The 23,403-nt window shown below is 43.7% G+C and overlaps 1 protein-coding gene across 2 annotated transcripts in view; it reads right to left on the reverse strand.

Moving 5' to 3' along the window:
* Positions 1 to 23,403, reverse strand: part of LOC112991485 (FRAS1-related extracellular matrix protein 1-like) — a 69,774-nt gene that overhangs the window by 40,429 nt on the left and 5,942 nt on the right. The window contains exons 3-7 of one of the 2 annotated variants that reach the window (XM_064516271.1): positions 12,309 to 12,507; positions 7,486 to 7,610; positions 6,171 to 7,092; positions 5,379 to 5,537; positions 2,413 to 2,557 (exon numbers count right to left, since the gene is read on the reverse strand). In XM_064516271.1, the coding sequence (XP_064372341.1) occupies positions 12,471 to 12,507 (37 nt within the window). In that variant the 3' untranslated portion in view covers positions 2,413 to 2,557; positions 5,379 to 5,537; positions 6,171 to 7,092; positions 7,486 to 7,610; positions 12,309 to 12,470. Of the gene's footprint in view, positions 1 to 2,412; positions 2,558 to 5,378; positions 5,538 to 6,006; positions 7,093 to 7,485; positions 7,611 to 12,308; positions 12,517 to 23,403 lie in introns of those variants that run through there. The other variant, XM_064516270.1, reaches the window with a different exon arrangement.

The raw sequence follows: 23,403 nt of genomic DNA on the forward strand, positions 1-23,403 counted from the left end.
TTAAATGAGTGATGAGAAACTTCTCACCAATATAAAGCTGAATTATTTGTTTCTTAAAATGGAATTCTACACTTTTTTTGGAGATAAGGTGTCCAGGTTGTTAGCTGGTGTCAATCAGCACGTCCTGAGACATCACTGTTCCCTGAGGACATGGCTTGGAGAGTTTGGACAGCCCCAGGTGATCCCAACAAGTCTGAGTTCAGGAAGGCGCAGTCACAGTTACCATGCAGGTCAGTTTGCAGATACCGGAAGAGAACCAGTCTCTATGATATATTTTTTTTGAGGCATTTGCAATGTTTCAGGCAGCTTGGGAGTCCGCGCAGGGCGGCTCCACATCCTCCCTTGGGAAGGCTTGTAGGCGGCAGACCTGTGGGGCGAGGGAGGGTGTGCAGTGGGCTGCAGGGAAGCCTGCTCAGGTCTGCTCCCGGTTTAACAGACAGCCGGAGGTGATACTTGCCAAATTTTATGAGCAGCAGCTAGATTTATGAATCTCGGGAGCATACCAAGCTCCAAGAGATGAGCCGTACCAAAGAGGAGCCAGGGCCAAGCCCCAGCGCGGGGAGCGAAAGCCGAGGCATCACCGAGGTCGGGAGGTACAGCCGCAGCTCTGGGTGCAAACCAAGGGCAGGGCAGGAAGAAAAAGTGGGCTTTTGGTGCCTTTCGGTGGCTGTCCTCTCTCTGATGGTGCCCACTAAGACATGTTTTGAGGGGTGAACGGCCAGCCCAGGGGCAGCAGCAATCCTTGGGCGATCTGGGTGCTTAAAGATGTTGGTGCAAGCAAGGTGGTGGTGGCGGTGGGGATAAAGCCATTGGAAAAAAGGGAAGCGAGAGAAATCCTGGAGGAGTTAAAAAAAAGAGTAACTTGTCCACAGGGTGTCACTCTTGACCCACATTTGGGCCAGCACGCAGCCTTGTCTGTGGCAGCGGGAAATTGGAGATTCAGTTTCCCAAGGAGCCTCCCAAACCTGGCAAGGCGGGCTGGCGAGGTGGCCGTGGCAGCCCGCATGGTCCCTCCCGCAGGCCGGCCGCACGTCCCCCCCGGTGCGGCAGAGCGGCCGCAGGCCTCCGCCGTCCCAGCCGCTCCGGCCCTTTCCAGGAGAGGGGCCGGCAGGTCCCACAGCAGCTCTGCTCCGGGCGGGTGCCCTTGGTGTCTACAGCACCCTGCATCTTCCCGGGGTGCCCTTCACAGGGCCCTCAGGGCAGCTCGCGAGAAAATCCGCTTTGGAAGTACGGCTTGGGAGGCAAAGCGGGAGAAGGCGAGACAGTTACGCCAGGCGAGGCATCCGCTACTTTCAGGCTCCCTAAGCAGGGCCATTTTGGGCAGAGTTTTCAACATCCTGGAAAAAGGGAGGGAGGGCAGAAGAGAGCATTCTCACTCTCCCCTCACATACAAACTCTTTTTTTCACTATTCCGTCCCAACCCACTACGATCCATTCAGTGTTTCAGGAGTATTTGAGTTTAATATGAAATCACGCTATAATCCTAAACTCTCAGCCTGTCCTGATGACGTTCCCCCTGCTCTGCCCTTCCCTTTGGGAAATCTGCCATTCCTAGGTGCTACCTTGTGGAAGGTGCTACAATACCTTCTTATGGCAAGGTGTGAAGTAGCTCTGGAGTGCTGACCTAGCTAAAGAAAGGGTTTATAATCCTGAGCTTTCAGTAGCTCATACTCATCAGAGATCAGACGGGTTCTCTATCGAAGGCAAAGTCCTCTCGGTTCTGCTTCAAAATGAAATTACCGCCTTGCTTTTCAGTATAAAGTTTTAGGCTGCTGGTGAGGAGGCAGAACTGAGCTCAGCCAGCTCTGGATGTAGAGGCTTCAGCCTTGAAGCATGAGGAGCTTGGCCTTCTGCATGACGATGTGCTGGCCTGGCCCATGACGGCTTCCCTGTGCCCCCGTGCCGGCCCGAGGGCAGGGCTCAGCTGGGCGCTGGGGTATAGGGCAGCTTATACATTAGCCTTCCCCCTATAGCTGCAGGGGGATGCGCACTCCCCGCCAGGCGCTGACCGGCAGCAGGTCCACGCGGATGCTGGGGTCAGCAGCGCAGCAGCCAAGGTACAGGCTGCAACTTTTACAAAGCATCAGCAAAGCATGAATTATTGTGTGTCCTCCTGGCAAATTTCCTGGAGCAGAGGACACACCAGCAAGAATGCTATCTCCTTTTCCAGGGCTGGTTGGGACAGGATTTGTGTGTAGTCCGTACAGCACATAATTCATCAGGCTATCATTTACATAGCATGAGCTCAGCACTGCAGCACTCACTGACATTTTGAAATATTCTGCTAGGCGCTCAGCAGCGTACTGGGAGGACAGTATGACAAACATCCCAAAAGGCATGCTGTCCCCTTGCAGGACACGACCCTTTGCTTGGAGGAGGTGCTCCCCAAAGGTTTACGTCAATCAGTCTTACCTGTCTGCAAATCCCTGATTTCTGAAGCAGCTTCACTCTTTTGCCCCAGGACAGCGTAGGTGCACTCCATATAATGTGAAACACTTCATGATTTTCTTCTAGGCCGTCCTCCTTAACATGGATATCCCAAGCTCTATGGAAACACCTGCAATATGTAAACGCAAACGTATAAATCTCTGTAATGTGGAAAACCAGCTTCATGAGGTCGTACAAAAAAAGCAGCCATGTGACTGCAAAACTTCATTTACAAGTATCTAAATATAGATCATAGTAAGCAGCAGACCCAGACTTTAATTTTAAAAGCGAGGGCATAGGGGAGAGTGCAGAGTCAGCACTTCTTAAATAAGAAGTTCTTCTTGTACTAATTCATTTACAGCCGCGTCTTCCTTTGACACAGCAAATTTGCATCACAGAATCCTGATCACAGAGACATAAAGGTTTTTATGGGAGCCGGAAATAGCCTCCCTTCAGCCATGGCGGCGAAAGTGCTGCACCACCGCTGACCTCCGAGCGCAGACAAGGGCAAGCTGCAGCTTGCACCAAGCGAGCTGAGCAGCCTTTACTCCCCTGCGTGCTTTTATTTTCCTCCGGGGAGAGGTTCAGTGGTGCAAAATACCACATATGCTCTTAGAGACCCACTGTGAATGAAACACTGAGGGAGGGGAGCACTGCTTTTGTCCTGCATTTCACCAACGTCCAACTGCATCTCCACTGCTTTGGATGCTGAAAATCCTTAACACCACAGTATATCCATTGGCTGCCATTACCTTGATTGCAACTAGGTATCGTACTAAATTTTTTTCCAGCCGTTCTTCTACCCTTACAGTTTCCATAGAAATACAAAGCATGTGGACTTTTTAAATTTAGGAAAAGTCGGCCATCCCTAGGAAATCACTGAAAACACAGCACAAAGATAGTGGGCAAGAGTCCTACCCCACGTACCCCAATAAAATGACGGAGCAATTCTACCTGAACCAGTGATACGTTGGCTTTGCACAGGGAGTAAACTCCCATCAGGCAGCCAGAAACCTGCATCACAGGGTTGAAGCAGATAGTAGAAGGGGGGAACCATGGCTTTGAGTGCCAATACTTCAGTTGCCTGAAATTAGCTTTGCTTTAGGATTATAGGAACCTCCTCATAAGCTGGGAGGGCTGTGCCCGACTTGCAACAAAGATCTGGATCCAGCTGCAAAGAAAAGGAGACATTTGGGGAAATGACTCCCTCCCCCTTAGCAGAGGCAGCGTCCAGCCCCAGCAATGATCCTATTGCAGGGTGAGGGGTGAGAAAGGCTTGACCTGCACCCAACTTCTCCAACCCGAGCCCTCATCTGGGAGCCCTGCGATTGAGGAATGGGATTCAGGCCTCAGTGGTGTCAACAGGACATAAGCAGACACTTTAATGAATCCCTAAATCTAAACCCACCATGGAGAGTGTAACACGGATTCCTAGATGTTTGTAATAATCAGAAGAGAGGCTGGAGGGGGCAAGAGGGAAGGGGAAACTATTTAAACTGGAATGAAATTTAGCAACAACATGATGAGAGAAATGTACATTTTCTAAATGTTGCACAGGTTTGCTAGTTGCTTGAATTTCACATTTTGGAGACCTATGTTATTATCAACAAGCCTCCAGAATATTAAGGAGCATTTTTCACTCTTTCACTCTTATTTACTAATTTCCTATTTAATATAAATAATGGAGACTAGCTGGCCTTTTTTTTTGCAGAAGGGAAACTATCAATTTACAACTGTTGTATGTTTGATGGGAATGGGACATCATGATGTTCTCAAATCAAGGCATTTAGTTGAGGCTTGTCGGACTTGGGCAGCGTATGTCAGTTGGAGTTCAGCAAGTCAGTGCATTCCAGTGCAGCCCATACCAACCCAGAACAGACTACTCCACTTGGATTGCACTCATCAGATTTTTCCAGTAGCCAACCTGATATTCACATGTGGAAAATAGAAGTTTGTACAGAAACTTAATTTTCCTTTGATACAAAGCCCCTGATCTGCTCTACTCATAGCACGCACAATTTAGAAGAGTCAGCATGTGACCAAAAAGAACATGCATTCTGCATTTAGAGTCTTTAAAAAATACTACTGTACTAATAGCGGTTTCCTGTGCTCATTCCTGCCCTCATCAGTCCTTCCCCACTGTGCATTAAGAGCACATTCTGGCACAGTATTTGGCGAAGGTCCCTACAGGACAACCAGAAATGCTTCAGCCACGCAGATGCAGGGCAGGCAAGGGATGAAGAGCACGTCAGAAGGGAAGAGATGAGAGGAGCATGCCAAGAGATAGCCCAAGTGACCACGGCCAAAAGGCAGCGAAGGCCAAAGCAAGGCTCCCTCCCAACCAAGCGAGACAATTCGATGCCATCACACCTCCCACAATACCAGCAAGAGAGGAAACTGCAGCTACTTCATACTCCAAAAGAGGACTTCTTCCAGCCACCCAGCACACAGTGGCGACAAGTTAATTATATACATATCCAACAATAACTTGGTAACTGTAACAAAAGTAACTACGTAATTATACTTTACTACTGCTTTCCCTGGACTTGCTCTGTAATTACAAAGGAGTTGCTAAGGAAAAACAACCCATTGGTTTTGCCATGAGCAATTAATTCAGGTTACCAACATGATCGTTACACAGGGCCAACAATAACATTGGCACCCAACTGTGTTATTCATCTATCGATTGTGGCTCCCCAATAATGAATGCTCTGCCTTACATTACACGTCCACAAGCATGAGAAACAAATTGCATCAAAAACCCAACTGTGCTACTGAAAAGAAAATCCAAGGAGCAGATCCCCATTGTGTATTATGATTCTGTTCCTTTGAATTTTGTTTTTGGCAAGAGTGCAGAGCTGACTCTCCTCTTGCCCTGCAGGACAGGTGTGCAAGCTGGTACTTCTGCCACCCACAGACCTCACGGACAGACCAGTTTCCCCATCCCTTACCTCTGGTTTTCTTATTCCTGCTCCTCTCCAGCCACCATCTGAACCCAGACCTGCAATGATCCTGGAAACCAAATGAGCTGGAGTAGGAAGGTGAGAAGATCGTATGCCAAATGTCTGCCTGGGAGACTCTCAACTGGCATAGATGAAATTGAGATCCCGCTGAAGATAATAAGAAATTTGCTAATGTCTTTTAAGCAGCAGAATTTCATCCCTGGCACGTTCACCCTTACACCATAGACACCAACCTTAACAACTCCCAGTGTCATTTTTTCATCACACTATCTCAAGCCACTGTCCCAGCTGGCTATTGGCAGGTTTAGTGCCTCATCTAAATCCCTTTTTATCATTTTTATGGCAATTAAACTCAAGAGACTGTCTCCCTGGGAGACTTCTGTCTCTCTTTTTTATAGAACTATTTGTCTGTCTTGGTGATCTCTTCCATCTATGTAGCATTTTTGACCCAGGCATCTCTGACCTCCATAAAAAACAAATGGTGAAAATCATGGGGTAGCTTATGGGTCATTTACCCCCTTGTCTGGAAGGATTAAAAAGACAGGCAAAAGCTCCTTAGCATTTGCGTTGGTTCTGCTATTGCATATTAAAAATGCTGTCAGAAAAGCGTATTTAACTTTGTGTTATTTTCTCAAGCTAGGGCAGAGGGGAGAAATAGTTGCAATAGATCTCTGAAATCTGAAACACATTTAAAATAGTTCTAGAAATTACAGCAGGAGGATCAGCCCTTCCCATTATTTCCTCTGCCCGTTTGGTGGGGGAATTCACGCCTCCTCTCACCTAGACAATCACAAAGGCAAGAAAAACAGTCCGGAGGCCAGAACAAAGTGGCAGGTGAATACAGGAGTCCCTGTGCCAACGGCAGTCCCTAACGACCTCGTTTGGCAGTGGTCGAGCAACAGAAATCAATCCGTAGTCCCAGGCAGCTCGGAGCAGAGGAAACATTTATTTCTGCAGGAGGTTTCTTTTCCGCCGCACGCAAGGGTGCAGGAACAGGAACAATAGTTTGCATTGTGTCTTCTAGCCCAGGTTAGCAGAGCGCAGCAAGAGCGCTTTTGGGCAGAGGAGCCCAAAATTGCAGGCTGCTTCTGAAAATCAGAGCTTCACGGTCCCAGCATGAGGGTGGCCTTGTCTGCCAGGGCGCAGCGGTGACAGCGCGCTGTGACGGCGGCGAGCCGAGCAGAGACGTTGCCAGTGGCGGCAGCAGCTGCTCCGAGAAGGCACTTGAAAAACAAGGAGGCACCAGAGAGGGGAGAACATCTGCGGTGCTGCAGCACGCAGCTCTCAAGAGACCCCGGGCGCTGCAGGGGAGAGGGAGAGCTGTGGCAGCCCTCGGCGGGCTCCGCGCGGGGACACGCGCTGCTGGGACACCCACCTTGCTCCGGAGGCTGTGAACTGCCCGGGGCATACAGCAGCACTGCTAGTGTGGCCGGCTCTTCTCTAGGAGATGCTAAAGCTTCTTGGTGTAGGGGTGCTTACCAAAAACAAGCAGTGCACGAGGGAAGCGCAGTCGTGGAAGTCTGCCCTGCCTCAAACACCAGACCGAAGTCCATGCGTCTGCATCCCCAGCTGCCCTGAACGCATGCAAGCCAACCAGTAACACGTCTGTGCTAGTAACAAACCTTTAAAGTTGGCTGGTGATAGTAATTGCTTCTCATTTATGGAAACTGCCTGATAAGAGTCTGGGACAATTTTTTTTACGCTAGTGAGGAAAGAAAGACAATGGAGAAAAGACAGAATTAATATTTTTCCTTCAGTGTGAAGGAGAAATCAACTTTCAATTTCAGTGAATAAATAAATTTCACTAAATAAATAAAAAGGGTGCATACCCTATACAGTTTATTAAATGACAGCTAAAAGAGCCATGATGAAAAGAATAAAATGATTACTGCACCAGCATCAGCCTACGCTACACCACAGTACTGCAAGTCAAGTCTAAGCCAACTCTAGATGAAACTTCTTGGCCCTTACAAACAAAACAAGACCCATTAGTCTAAATTAGATGCATCAACCAGACATTTAGGCTTCATACCACTACGAGGTGCTAACTGCAGCCTGCAGGGATTCCTCCACAAGAACGTGTTTCATGTCCTACCTTGAGGCCAATGTACGATGGCTCCACGCTCTTGCCTGTCTGTGCTACCTTAATGGCAGCTGTCCCAATGGCTTCAAGAGCATGATGAAAAGTTTTGTGCAATTCAATTCTTCACCATTTCAAGTCTGAAAAAGAATGAAAGGGATCTTCAAATATTAAAGTAACACTTCCTGCTACAGCCTCGGCAGCTTCCAGCCACAGTGGCTTCATGACCTGGGGTGTGCTGCACAGGCATCCCATCCTCCGAGCCACCAAGGAGACCTCATCCACCCCAAAGACACCCCACAACCATGACAGTGCACTAAAGCCACGTTACTCTATTTCAGGCTAGTCAGAGTTATGGGTTTAATAACATCACATAACTTATCATATTTGATCCTTCAACATCCAATCTTTTCCCCATTTTCAGCATCCCCAGATTTTTCATTTTTTTCCCCCATCACGTATTCATCACATGCTGTACACACAAGTAGAGATTTAAAGTGTCCCTGTAACATTTTACTTATTCTGTGACTTAATAATAAAAAGAGCACTGAATAGAAAGGCTAGAGTTCAATTTCTGGGCTCTGTTGCCATTTGCAAACTGCACTCTCCCCTAGCTCTTCGGTTAGAAATACAGCCACCCATTCAGCTTTATGCTAGCCCTGGAGCAATAAAACTGCACTTTGCCAGAGGAATTCTAAATCGTTGTACACCAGTGCAGAGGTCTTTAAAAAACAAATTTAAAAACATAAGAAGTGAGGGTTGAAGTGAAACTTCCGGATTTTACTAACTGGGTCTTGCAAATTCTCTGTCTCTATAGAGAAATTTTCGTTTGCTTTCACAAGCGATGAAGAAGATTTTCATTTAATTTCCCAAAAATATAAAACTTGGTGAATGAAAATTAAAGAAAGAATCCACCTTAAATGGAAATCTTCTTCGTTTTGGCACATTTAACAATGAGATTCCAGGAGCCTGTAACCTCGGCTCTGTTCCTGGAACCAGCCATGGGCAGGACTATGCTGCCGTTGCTAGCACTTGCCCTGGCTGCATCGGGCAGCGGGACGGGAGCCTCTCCTCTGCACAAAGGGGAACAGCATCCGCTGTGTGCACCCAGCTGTGCAGAGCAGGTTTATTATTTGAAAAGGTGTCCTGGTGCAATGCATAGGGCACAGAGCGGGAGTCCGTGGCGCCCTCCCGTGTCCTGTTGCGCGCGGCTTGTCACTTCTCCACTAAGTGCCTATTTTTCTCCTTGCTTTCTTTGTCTGCCTTATCGCTTTGGATTGAGACTCCCTGGAGAAGAGCCCATTTCTCCGCAGTGCAAAGCACCTCAGAGGCCTGGCTGCACCTGGATTTCTAGGAGCTAAATTAAGCAATTACAAATTGTTACTCTCATTTTTGGTAATTTCATGCAGAAGTTCTGCTTTTCTTCAAAGCTAAAGGTCACTGATTAATTCAAAATTTGTATTTTACTTAAAATTAAGGGCTGGGGAAATAATGTAGAGGCAGTGGGCCCAGTTCTTCTCTTGGTTGCACCTTTGTCAACCTGAAATAACTCCATGTGTGCAAAGCCTCTGCCTCCTGCTTTTTTCAGGGCTATTACAGGGGCTGCTGCTCCAAGAACAGCTTTCTACGGACCTTAGTGGTGGTACAGTTTAGGACAGTCCATGAGTTGCTGCAGGATATGGGGCCAGCACAACTCAGCTAGTGCTGAGATCAAAAAACAGAAAGATAGCTGATACGGATCTATTATTGATTGCTGCAGAATTATTCCTGACTAGCACAGATGGCAGCAGACCTTGATCAAAGTGCTTTATAAAAAGCTACAGTGTTTGATAATTAAGTATTCCACTTAGCCAGCAAGTGGACAGTGAACTTCTCAAACTCCACCTAAAATCCACATAAAAAGTTCAAAAAACTGTGCCTGAAATTTAAAATAAGGACATCCTGTGTAGCAGAAATGTAATCTCCAACAAACCATAGCTCAGCCAGGTTGCTGATATTATGCTGGAGAGGGAGACACTTGGCCACCCTGAACTGGACACTAACACTCACAGCTCTGGAAGCACTTTATTTCCTGCCATATCTGACACTTGGAATTCGAAGCTATCTGAAGTCCTTTCAACAGAGGAATTTATGATGTACCGGATGATGTGCTGATTTAAATCACTTTGGATAGAAGTGTTGCAAACATAGCTACCTGCAAGAGACAGTGTATGTTCTAGCAGAGCACAGATTTTACAATTCATTATGGTCATTGCTGTGTTTTTACTATTAATATGTCCTGAAAAATAAGATGTTTAGCTAAGTTTACTAATTCCTTGAAACTCAAATCATTTAAGCTGTCTAACCTCGTTCAGGATAATTATTTCTATCCATTATCCATCATGCTAAAAAATGACAGCTCTGGGACAAGGAGGCTTTTCAAGCAAATGTTTTAAGACAGTGTTTTAGGTTGCAGGCACTGGCAAATGTTAATTAAATTAGATAAACAATGACTCAGAGTAGCTGTGCTATATTGGAAAGAAACATGGGAGGTAATGGGGGAAGGAATTTAGCAGCTCAAAGGTCCGAGCAGTTTTTTGGGGACCAGGAATCTTTCTCTTGAGCAAGTATCTTGCCTAAATTAACAAGATCAAAAGAACTGGTGCCTTTCGCTTTCACACCATTGATACTTAACAAAAAACCCCCAAACTTATTTATGCTTCATTTAGGCTCTGATAGTGCACCAGTGTAGGGGATTCAGGAGGTATATATGGCTTGATGCTCTTGTGCAGGTCACCAGGAGGAGGAGACATGGGATGTTCGCAGAGAGGAGAAGGAAGGGGAATGGGCTGAGAGTCAGCACAGAAGGGTGGGAAAGTACAGCAGGGCATGTTGACTTCTTTTGCAGAAAAGCAAGGAGGATAGCAAGGCCCACTTTGGATTTTTTTTAAAGAATTATTTAATTAATAGGCCCTTTAATTAAAACTAGCAGCAAATCTTAAAAAGTTTTAAAAAGAAAACGTAAAAATATAACCCAAAACTTCAAAAGAGCAATGTGACTTTAAATGGTTCAGGTTTCAGAACGAGGAGGAAACAACCCCAAAGTCTGAGCCTGATCTTGTCAGTTGAGAACGGTTTGCTGGAAATTCTCTGGAAATAAGAGTTTTCAGGATTCCTGGATCTTCCTGCTTCTGATCTAACTGGAGCTATAGAAAAACAGTCAAGCCTAAATATGAAATTATATTTCATCCTGAAAAGATTTAGCTTATATATATAGCTTTAGCTCCATTCCTTATAAAACAATGGGGCACGTTTATCTCTGCAATACTGGCATCATTATACTAGTATTTGAGACACTAGAGCCCAATGGTGATCACGTCCTTCAAATTTATCTGTTCCCTCTCTCTGATAATGCTGGACCCTGATGACAGCTGAAGCTCTTCATGAATACTTTGAAATTCTAGCAAAACCTAAGCTGATTCCACATTCACAACCTTTTCTTCCCTTGGTGTCCATCTTCCACCTTTCACTTCCTCCTTACGTAGCAGTTTTAGGAACTTCTGCACACTATCGGGCTTATTCTTGTTTTAATCCATGCAATTTGAACTATATTTATTTAATTAATTTGTCCTAAAGGAATGCTACAGAGTGAAAATATTGCAGAGGCAAATGCTTAACAGTGACAAACCTTCTGGGTGCTCACAGTGTCAATACCTGTGCAGCTCTGAGTGGTTCCTGCATTAAGTGACTCTGAAAGGCATCGTAGCTCTTCAGATGAAGTCTTAAGGGCCTGAGTAGTCCAGAAGAAATGACATCAACTAATAGCTTTTTTGTCCTTCAGGACAACTTACTCCTATATATAGTGGCACAGACACAAATCACTAGACAGGCAGGCACTCAAAATCTAAGTAATACTGCCACAACTTTAATATAGCCTTTCCTTTGTGTCTATGTATTACAGATCTTTAACTGACAATCGCACACTAGTTTTTCCACAGTGCATGCAATGGATGACATCACTTTCTGAACAGATATTCAGTATTTCATTGTTCTGTTGCTGTTTAAAATGTAGCCTTGAGCTTTATTTACAGACCACTATTTGGACCTTACTCTCAAAACAATATCAAATACTACATCACAGGTTTTTCCAGTCCCAACTGTTAAAGCTGCACAAAATTATAAACTACCAGGAACATAACCTTAAAGTGAGATATATTGAGTAATCTCATGGTTGCCACTGGCCCATTCTGTAAGAGCAGAGCTAGTGTTTTGGGGACAGAGAACAGCAGCCACAGGGAGAAGTAAAGAGCAAGTCCAACAGGCATTCACCTTGTCTGTGTCAGGTGGGATTTACTTGAGTTTGCTGAATCCATTTCTGCCAAGTCACATTGTGTGTACTACCTATAAAGTAACACTAAACTAAAGTAATACTAACTAAGTAATACTTTACTAAAATGTTCTGTGAAAGCGTCCACTGGCCTTTGCCACATAACCACAGTATCACAAGAAGGAATGTTTTCCTCCATCAGCATCCTCTATCTCAAATAACGCAAATCCTGCAATTGCTAATCCAGGCCCAGGACTGAAAGGTCCCCTTCTGTTTTAGAGAGGCTGTTCACCGCATAAAATTAAGCAATTATAAGACCAAGGCCTTCAAATGTGGGCCTCCAGGTCTGGAAACAGATCTCCTGATAACTGCTGCGACCTATCAAGACTTAATCTGGAATACAGTAAAACTATTCTTATCATCTTGTGCAACTGCTCTTAAATTGTGCAATAACATTTTGAAAATCAAAGCACTGAAAAGAAGATTTCCACTGAGAAAAGAATCCTTGTTCCAAGGATCCCAAGTCAAATACCTGTTTTTGAGTTTTCTGTATATCCAAAGAGAGGAGGCTGCAGAATTTTGAAGATGAGATTCTCATCTTTGCTGTGAAAATCAGTGACTTGTAGAAGTCAAGCAGTGACTAGAATTGCTGGGCGACCATCTCTCAGGTTCTCCATGGTGGCTGGGCTTTTCTTCAGGAGTTTTGGAGATTATTTGTCTTGTTCCTCCACCTACAGAGCCTTACATAGGGAGACAGAGGGGGTGGTATGAAGGGAAGAGAGAAGAAAATCATGTAGCATTTATGAAACACAATTCAAAGTGTTTTAAAGACAATGTTTAAAAATAACACTATCTGTATTTATTTGTAATTTATCTGTTCATATCAGCTGGAACTCTGATGCTGCACTTTGTCCCTTGATTTTCCTCCTCACGCCTAACTACTGATTCATAGACTATTATTAATAAATAGCAATTCCACATGCAGCGGACTTGCTGGTACCTGCAAGCTGCTGTCTTCCTACAGAGAAGGAAGGAGGTCCCACCAAGACCAATTTTTCCACTGCCAGACCAAAGAATTACTTGGGTAGCAGCTCAGTATAACATTTTCTAGTAGTGCAAACCCAAATGCCTGCTTGTCTGGGCATGTTTGTTCTGTGCATGTGGGGAGCTGTGGTCTGCTCAGCAACTCGAAGCAATTACTCTGCCTGGGTGAGAGACACTGGCAGCATATAGCACTCCGTCCCAAGTCAGGAGTGTGTGGGCCACCTATAGAAGTTTATTAGCTTGAAACAGCAGCAGATCATTTATCTCAGCAACAGGGACTCTGACACTTGCTCTGCAGGTCCGAGGTTCACTCGCTGCTGCCTGTTGTCCTTAGCTGCAGCTGGAGCTGGGCTGACCACAGCTATGGGACCCTGCTCAATAACCACCGCTTACCTGCGGCAGGCAGGTGCCCACAGGTAATAACGAAAACCGGCTCTTGTAGTGGCTGGGGAGAAAAGAGTTCAGGGATGAGTAATAGGCTATTGGCAAAAAGGAAGCCAGCCAGCTAGACTCTTCAGAATTAAACCCAGAAACTGTTCAACTGTTCTAATTCCCGTACATCTCAGGTCATGTTCCTTCAAGCATTCAGCTGACTCAAGTTTCTTTCTGAAAATAGACTAGAGACAGAAACAATGGTATTGCAATCCATCAGTGTATAGTCCCTAAAGGAGGAACAAAGCTGCCCTCACCGTCAGCATCACTGTAATTCAGCCAAGTATGGAGTTTTATACTACTGAGATACTGATCTATCAAAACTTTCTTCACCTGTTCTGATAATTTCAGCTCCTCTGGGACACACACCTTCATGCCACTGTCCAACTAATTAGCTGCTTCACTGGCTGCATTCTGCAATTCTTCACTGATGGTTCTCCATCTGACATCTTATGACAACTGATTAGTAAACTAGGCCATGAGTTTAAGAAATATGTAATTTGGGCACCACTTACTATTAACTGTTTGCCTGCTTGCCTTTTTTTTTTTTCCCTAAGAAACTGTTATCCCTTCAAAGTAAATATCAAAGGATGAGAAAAAGTTTGTCAACTGTCAATTTTACAAAGCAAGATGCAGTAAATCTTAAGGTCTCTTTAATAACAAGCACGGAAGAGGCAATAATGGAATATATGTACTTACTGGAAAGCTAAATGCTAAAGAAATCTAGATACTAAAACAACATCCAAAATTGCTAGTCTATCCCATAGTCTTGAGCCAGAACCATATGCAAGCTAATTAATTAATTAGAATTAAGTCAAAACAAACTGTCTTCACCCCAGGTCCCCCTGCCAACAGAGCAGAAAAGAAACAATAAATAAAACTTCAAGGTTTAAACGGGATGAACAGTTCTCTCCAGGTTAAAAGGATATCAGCAAGCTACAGCACCACAGTGGTTAAATGTCGTTTAAGATTTGACTGCATTTGGTCTGGGATTTGCTCTCACTTGAGAGCTGGTCAAACCAATCTTTCCAAAACACTGACTTCTGAACTTTTGCCAGAGGTGCCTCTCTCTGGTGACCACGAAGGCTGATTTACCAGACGACATGTTAAACCTGTCAGCTCTGAATAAGCAGTAAAGTGTGCACCCGCAGTGGGGAGGACGTTTAAAGGCACAGTGTTGCATTTTGTGGGTGAGCTAGAGGGTTTGCATATATACCAGAAGACTTGCAAGTATTTAGGTGCAGCTGTGGGATCTGATTGCCAGTAGGTTGGTACACATCCCACGGAGGTCAGGAGAGCTGCTGTGATTTAAGTATCTGTCCTTCTACTTTCTAACATACAGAGCTCTCCTCTTTACTGTGATGCGCAATACAGTGTTTGGGAAGTCTGAATCACTACAAAGATAAAAGGGGGAGAAAGTAATCTAAGTAGCTACTGAAATTAAATGAGAGCCAAAATCTTACAGATTTTATGTTCATAGATAGGCCCCTTTGGCTAAAGGACTCAGGTAGTTTCTGATCTAAGCCACCCATAATTACATGTTCAGCTTTCCTGCTAATTTTAAGGACATCACAACCATCAGGCTATTATCACATTACTGCAGAGACATTCCAGAGTTTTTTAAGTGACTAGCAGTCAACAGGAACCACCAATGATCCTGATTTTACCACAAAGGTTTGAAGGAGAAGAGCCACAAACAACTACTGCTACTCTTGAACCAAACAGCCAACGCACAGTATAGAAATGGAGTGTTTCTTTGCTCCTTCAAACGGACAACAGTGCTGAACAAGTCTGAAGAAATCCACTCTAGGTACATTAGTAAACTAAGGCCCAACATGAACCTCTGATTTCTAATCAAGATAGCTGGCCTGGCCCTAACTGGGAAGCTGAACACTTGTTTCACTGCAGCCTATGTTCTAGTCTAGCACAAAGTGGATTCGGACCAGACACAGAACTGACGCAGCTCTACTGCCACCAGCTACAGATACGCTCCAGTCAATGGAGAGGAAGAACATCCATTCTCAGCCTGCTGGGTCTCTTTGCATTTACACAACATTGCTTGCCATTAGACACAGCTTTCTCACCTGGAAGGGCAACACGAGTCCAGAGCAAAGTCTGAGTCAGTATCTTTGCCCTGGGATGACTTCTGCATCAAATGAGTCAAGATATACTTCCAGCTCTTTCAATATTTATATTGAACCAAGATAATGTGGTCTCAGTGCTGGCAAGGCATAGAAAACGAGCATCTCTATTTTTCACCATAGACAGTCATGCCATTACCAGAAATCTGTCCCAAGATGAGCTGAGATATACAGTACAGGTAGGCAAAGTTGAACCCAAGTAAGACAGAAGATGATACGCAGAGAAAAGAATTTGGAAGAGTTTTTGGTTAAAGCACACGTTTATGACTGAGTCTGTATTTAAAAAATAGTTGAGGAATCCACAAGTACATTCAGCTCTCACGAAGCAGCAATTATCACTTCCAATCATCTCCATTTGGCTGGGAGACTGCATCCCATCCTGGCAGATACTGACCTGGCCTTAGTTTTTCACACCTTGGTCACTTGGCTGTGTTACAGCGTAACGATATACCTGGGCATGAAGCCTGCAACACTTAGGAAACTCCAAATAGTACAAAATGTTACAGAAAACATAAATGAAATGTGAATGAAACAGAAATGTTCAGTGACATGCATCGCCACAAATACATCACATCTATCCTCGGCTGTCTACAATAGCTTCACATTTTTAACGTGGAGACACCTTCAAGTTTTTGACCCTTTTCTTCATGGTGCTCTTTGACTTGAACTTAGGATATCTGAAAAACTGCATGAAACTACTGGATAAAAAACATGGCCAAGAGACATGCTTCTCTTGCACAGTAGAGTCATTACAACAGGACTAAAGCGCGTCTCTGTGGGAGACTGAACTTCTTCATGAGCATGGAATGAACTCCTTGCTTAATCATAGATGATTGTGTGTGTTGTAAATAAGAATCATCCCCCTCTCTCAGCCATGAGCACTTGTAATTGCTTGATGAATATGTTGTATAAAAATAAATAAATCAGAAAAGCTTTGCAAGAAACCATTGAGCTCACCTCTAGTCAGAGTTCAGTTAAACATATTCCTCTTAGCATTCATGGGCTCATGCAGAACCTCACCTCACTCAAAACAGATGCAAATAAGCACATAAAAAACATTGTGAACCCTTGTGAGACAGTCCAGCAAGCTGTATTCAAAGGATATTCCCAAATGATCTGTTTTCCATATCTCCCATTTCTAAACAGAGTTAACAGCAAGATAATTTTAAGGGTTTTTTTCAGAAGAACAACAGCTATCCTGCTAAAGTTGACTAAGCTGGCTACAGGTGGTTACATCTCACAAAATTCAGATCTAGCTCCTCCCAGAACTGGGGGTTTTGAGGAAAGGCCAAACAATGCTAGGTATAATATCAGATAAATGATAGATACTAGCCACTTGTAGGTGAAGTATTAAAAATAACCCATTAATTTTTACATTTGAATTCTTGATTTAGATGAATAACAGAAAAGGCAAGCCTTCATCTTTGTTGTCTAATACCTGAAAGAGTCAAAAAGTACACATGAATACTTCTGGTATGTTCAGAAGAGTCATAAAGAGGACTCCCTCAGAGAAACCATAAAGCGTAATTTTTCAAAGAAACTTGTTTTTTGTGAGCTATAAAAGTATGTTTGGTCAGAGTTTTGGCAAATAACTCAGGCTGGTTTCTGTCCTATGTAAGCCTTCTACGTCATGCCCTAGTAACAACAACAGCTGTTAATTATTTATCAGCTGATGAACATTGGCCTGTTAATTGCAAAACATTATAAAATAGATTAGGCAGCAAAGTTCAATATGTATACAAGCAGGGTTTTTTTGCTCTGTTTTGTATGTGACTTGATTAAATGAGCAATTTTATAATCAGGAAAGAAAAAGTCTCTACCTAGTTTATAAGGACTAGCTTCAACAGTGATTTGATCTCAGAAACTGCAACGGGCCCACAATCTTAAGATAAATATGCTAAAAATCAAACATTTCAGACTTTGAGCTATTTGAGCCTATATCACTGACCCAAATCTGTCATGAAAATGAGCTCTCTCTCAAGTCTCCAGTGTATCATTGTTTGAACCAAAATGACTAGACCTCTATTGAAACGGAGAGCCTTAATTTGCAAGAAGACTACAAGATTCAAAAGAGATTGCTCTCTCCGTCCTTCCTGCATGATGTCTCAACCCTTAGGAAGAACATGATATTCTCCTTGTTAGATATTATTTTATGATGCATCAGAAGAGCAATAGAGACCATCAGTAACTCAACTGCATTGTGAGTTCCCCTAGCTCCTCTGTTACCTGTTCATCAACAAGAAAACCATGATTGACTGCGCACGATGAACTAAAACCTACCAATTTGCCTAGCACTTCCATTGTGCCTGTATTTTCATCCTATTGACATCCAGCTGTGTAAATTCACCTTGATATAAGACAGTCTCCCTATGTACAGCTGGCTTTTCCAGGGGTGCAGTGTAACTGTAGAGGAAAAATTTCTAATGGGCTGCACAGGTGACCAGCTGAAGAACCCATGGAGAGGACCCTGTGCCACGCAGTGTGCTTCGTTACGAGCGAGCGCAGGTTGTTTGGCATCAGGGTGCTCAATAACTAGCTCCTGTTGCCCAAGTTTATCCACTTGACCATTAACCATCACACTGGCCCCAATCCTCTTGCTGGCCTGCAAATGTAATCAATTTGGGGGTCTGACCATGAAAATCTTGTTCTTGTACTTTGATTTCTGCCTGATGCACAGCCTCCTTAGCTTTTTAAGGAGGAAGGTGATTTTTCAAGCCAAAATCAGATATCCCAAGAGGCCTGTGTTCACTGACCGAGACACAATAAGGCGGATCTTAAACCAGTGCACATTTGAGTAGGTTTATTGAATTAAATGGAGCCTCACTGATTCACACCAGCTGAGAAAAACACTAGAGTATGGGATTTGAATGGATTTAGGAGTTGTCCTAACTGCAAAATCCTTTAAAGTTTGGTTCACAGGCCTGCAAAGGAAAGAATAGACTGGGAGTTTGCGAGTGCACATTGAAAGCACTGTCACAAAGGTGGTGAGACACTACAGTCAGGACTTCATCTTATTTGTTGAACTTGTGCCAGTTACAAATTACTGCGTATTCCAAGATTCAAACAGCTGGAAACTGTATGAGACCGAGGACTCTGAGAAGCTTTCTGGAATTTCTACCTGCAGTGCTAGCTGGAACAATTTCTCTCACTTTCATAGCATTTTGGTATTGTAATGCTTTGGGTCAGCAACCTCCAATGAAAAACTTCTAAGCTTTTCAGGAAGCCATACCACGTTATACTCACCCTCCAAGAAAACAAAAAACCCAAAACAGAAGTGCACCAGCTCACTTTTAGGAAAGAGGAAAGGCTGGGAACAGGGTGCTTGTCACTTGCAGCTCTAAATAATAATAGGAAGTTATATATTCCTCTAACTAAAAAGGAGACAAGCTTTGAGCACAGGCTGTGGGACCAGTAGTTTATATCTTTTCAAGTAATATGTGCATTTAACAATTCTAAAACGTTGCAGCACTGCATTGCACAGCCAAAAACACACAAAATAAACAACGCCCTCAGAGCGATCCTCCTGGAAGATTTGGCATCCAACACTGAGCAACATTTAAGTATATGATTAAGGTTTGACTTTAGTGAGGCCTGTGTTCCTCCAATAAGCCCCCAGCAGCTGAATAACACAGGGGCCAGGCCCAGGCCTCTGCCACGAAGCTATGCTCAGGCTTGCCTGAGTGAAGATTGCTGGAAGGGGGCTATAATTCACAAAATCATTTAAATGGTTAAATGTTCTACACATGTGGCATAGTGCTCCTAGAGTGATGAATTTAGAGTGCTGTATTCAGTTTAAATAATAAATGTTGGGTGTTTCTTTTCTTCTTCTTCTTTTTTTTTTTTTTTTTTTTTTTTTTTTTTTTTTTTGCAGGGCTTCTACAGCCTGTAAAGTGTCTTCAAGTACAGAAAATCCCTCATTGCTCTAAATACACAGTCACCCTGACCTCTGGGCTTTGGCCATCTAAACTGGGGCAGAACTGGGGCAAAAATAAAAGTATGTTTATAAAAATATCCACTGTGTGAGATACCCCCAAACTGTTTCCTAACAGCTTCTAACCTAAGAGAGGCTTGAACTCAGATTTTCATAGGTACTGCTTAGATCTCTGAATGCTCTTCACGTTCTTAATCATGTCTGCTCCAGAGATGAGGCTATGAATAATTAACTATGCCTCCAACATTACAGTCATAGATTATGGTGGTGGTGACTTGTGGACTGCCATGCGCAGCATAAACCATTTAGGAAACTCTGTTATCCACTTTCCCTTTATATTTGTCTTGCAATCACTTACCGCTTAAAAGGGTAAATCTTTCATAGCTTTAATTAAAGCATTTAAAATAATTTACGCTGAAATTGTATGTGCTTGGGTCTGTCAAAATTGATGCTTTAATAACATGTCATCCCTTTTTTCGATTGCCCTGAAATCTGTTAAAATTACCACTAATCTAATTGGGAACAAAGTTGTCAAATGCATGCAGCTCTGACAGTTTGTCTTTCTGCAAACTGCCGACAGATTGCAAGTTACGCATGTGTTGAGCAGATGGGTAAGTTAAAAGGAACACAAAAAAAAGCAATTTATTAAATCACCTGGAACCAGCAGCTCCATTCCAAAAATAGTGAGAATGAAATATAGCAAGAGCTAGGAGAGTTGGCACTGGAATATGCCAGAAGGTACCAGTTACAAAACAAGATAAACATTTTGAGAAGCCTCAGCTGTGTTGCAGAATAATGAGGCGTTATTTAACCCGATATAGATTACCAGCAGAAATTAATTTAGGGTGCAGGGTTTTGTGCAAGTGTGTGTGTGTGTGAGAGAGAGAGAGTGAGTTAGTGAGTGTGTGAGATTTTTTTAAGTTTTTTTTTTTTAATCCCTGTGTTTTAACTCCTTCATTCCTGAAAAACAAGTCTCACTGCCTCCACCCCACCCCTTCCCTGCAGATCTCCCACCGGACCTGCTTTAAATCACCGATGGCAGACGCAGGCGGTGGGTGCCCTCCTTCAGCTCCTCGCACAGAGCCCCTTCCCTGTGCTTCTCTCCTGTTTATGGAGAAGAGGCCAAATCCACCCTCAAACATGCAGCTGGGACTGTCACACCAGCAAAGCCCCTCCAACGTGCCAGTCTGGATTTTATCCCTAAGCGGAGATCATGGGTATTTTAGATCTTCCCTGAAAACATTTCGCATCCATACACCCAATGGGCTTCAATGAGGGCTCAGACCGCTCAGTCTTGCTGCTGCTTCGTGAAAGGGGATGGTTTATTTGCATTACAGCAGAATGACAAATTCCCACTCAGTTTTACAGCAATGAGGGCCCAAGCAGACAGGTCTCTGCCCCAGGCGGCAGCAATTAGCTGCAAAGGAAGATGACCTCTGTGGCCATCACATGGGTCTGGTCCTCCCCCACACACATCCATCCTTTTACTTACATCAGAGGGCCCTCAGGGCAGGGAGCGGATACTATTCAGTGTGTCTACAGTGCTTAGGGAAAAAAGGTTTCACTGTTGGTTGGTCCATAGGTGCTACTATTCAACGGGATTCACTGTTAAAGAGCAAGACCAGGATAAAAGAAGTGAGGAGGTACAAGAGAAGCAAGCATGACTGAACACCTCCACCCACCGACACCATTCAAGGAGGATGCTGGGGCGAACAAACTCATGCGCTTTGACCAGTTCGATGTTAGCTTGGAAATTCCCCAGCATCTAGAGGGGTTGTGGGCAGGGAGTGACGGCTGGGCTGGGCCTTGTAGACCTTGCGCACAGCAGGGGAATGGATCATTTGTGTGGTCCTCTAATCTTATGCATTGCTTTTGCAGAAAAACTGCACCAAATCCTCTCTCCAAAGCACTCAAACAGGCAGAAGAGAGGGAGGACAAACAGCTCCCAGGATACCACAACACAACAAATCAACGAGATACTACCTCCACACCCCCTGCCCCCAAAAAAGGAGATGAGGTCCCATGACCAAGAGATACATTAGAAAAGAGACCCTCTCAGAAACTTTATGAACTAACTTTACAAGCCACAGAGCCAGTTTAAACAGCTATAGCATCATTTCAGTAAATGCAGATAGACTGATTTAAACCATCTGACACTCTTTGGGCTATAATGCAGAAGAAAAGGTAACCATTCCCAACAAGCAATGAATTGTTTCAACTTTATACATGTGTTTAGGGAGGAGAAAAGATCATAAAAAGAATTAAAAATGGAAGGTTACGAGCATACCTGTTTTTCTCCCCCATCTTTTTTTAACTAAGGGAGAAACATTTTCACCTATTCTTTCCCACAGAAATCTTGGAGATAAAGTTTGCTCAGTTTTCTACAATTGAAAAATGTTTCTACCTGCTGGAGTAAAGATGGACGGGCAGCTCTCCCAAACACCACAAAAGTGATGGCATTCCTTGCGCAAAATCGAGATTTGTAATTCTCAACTAACAAGAAGGATGACAACCAAGCCCTAGGTAACATCACTGCACTCAGGATGCTGTCGGGCAAATTATGATCCTTAATGCAACATTAAAAGGATATAACATAAACTAGATAAGAACAATGGGCCTGATTCCGAAATCCTCTCCAAGCAGTTTAAATCAGGACTAACCATATGAAAGCCCTCGAAATTCTGCTGGGATCAGCAAGAGAAAGAATTAAAGCAGAGTGAATACATGTGAGATATTTAGACTGAGGCAGGGTCAGCCCCTGCATTCCTCTGTTCCAGCACAGAGCAGAGATGGAGGCAGAAAGTGCTTTTAAACAACATTTATGTCTCCATATCATGTGTCCAAAAGCCAGAGCTTTTCTGATCCACGTCTGGCTGCAGCAGCAGCCTAACGGCCGCTGCACAGCTGGACAGTAGCAACGAACATGGGGAAACCACATCTCCTCTCCCTCCGCGCCGCTGACCAAAGCGACTTATCCTGGGGCCCTTCCACAAAGCTGCTTCCACCTCTCTCACCCCCCTCCTTGAGTCGTGTGCGGGGACCACAGATGCTGGCCCACACTTTCATTTTTCCTTTCACCGCAGGTTTAAATAGACCTTTTTTTTCCCCTATATCCAAGCAGGTCATCATTTAGAAACTGTGATTTATTTAATGGTGGTTTTAACCCCACTTAGAAATAGGCTGCTTTCATGATTTATTGATTCCTTCTTCCCCTTGTTAATTTGACTCATTTCTTAGGAAATTATTCATAGTTAATCATGGTAAGAATAAAATTAGTTATAGTGCCCACTTTGCTGCAAAGGGAGCGTAAATAACTTTTAAAGCAAACTGGAAAGAAAAACATGCTAAGGCAAAAGAGAAAAAAATCCGGAAGAATATATATAAAATGATGATATTCCAAAGGGCACAGTAAATTAAATCTCTCTACTGTTACTGGATACAGTAACTCAGAAATTTACATTCCACAGGAGCACGGCTTTTACAGCAGGCTCTCGTCAATTGAATTTGCCATATCTTTTGGGAAACGCACCATTTGGAAGATAAAATCTCCCACCACTCCACCACCACTGCCACCATTCAGAAGATTAAAAAACCCCGCCAACTCTGTTGTGTGCCTTTTGTGCCCACTAGAGGAATGTAAAACCATTATATTTAAGTATCATAATGGCCAACATATGCTTTTTCTTAGAAATGACACCACCATCTGGATTAAGTTCTCCTGATCATTTCAGACAATGTTACGATTATTATTTTTTCCCTTCAGGAGAAAGAACTGCCCAAAAAGCAACAACAATTTCAGATGGGGAATTTTTGCTTTTCCTTTTCAACCACTGGCAACCTTGAGAAACATGGTAAACTCTTAACATGTGCTTAAATCATTTGATTTCACTTGCTCGTCAGTCACAAAAGCCTGCCCAGGTATACCCCAGTATGAAGCCTACAAGACTCCTATTGCCTTTGGCCATACAACTTAACTATCACAGTTAATAAAAGTATGTAATTACTGTAATGATAAAATTACATCGTGTTACTGTTTGAAGCAGTCTCTTCCGCACAACCGTATCGGTCGTTAAATACTC

This window comes from Dromaius novaehollandiae, chromosome 8 (genome assembly GCF_036370855.1).
Source record: "Dromaius novaehollandiae isolate bDroNov1 chromosome 8, bDroNov1.hap1, whole genome shotgun sequence".
NCBI classification, from domain to species: domain Eukaryota; kingdom Metazoa; phylum Chordata; class Aves; order Casuariiformes; family Dromaiidae; genus Dromaius; species Dromaius novaehollandiae.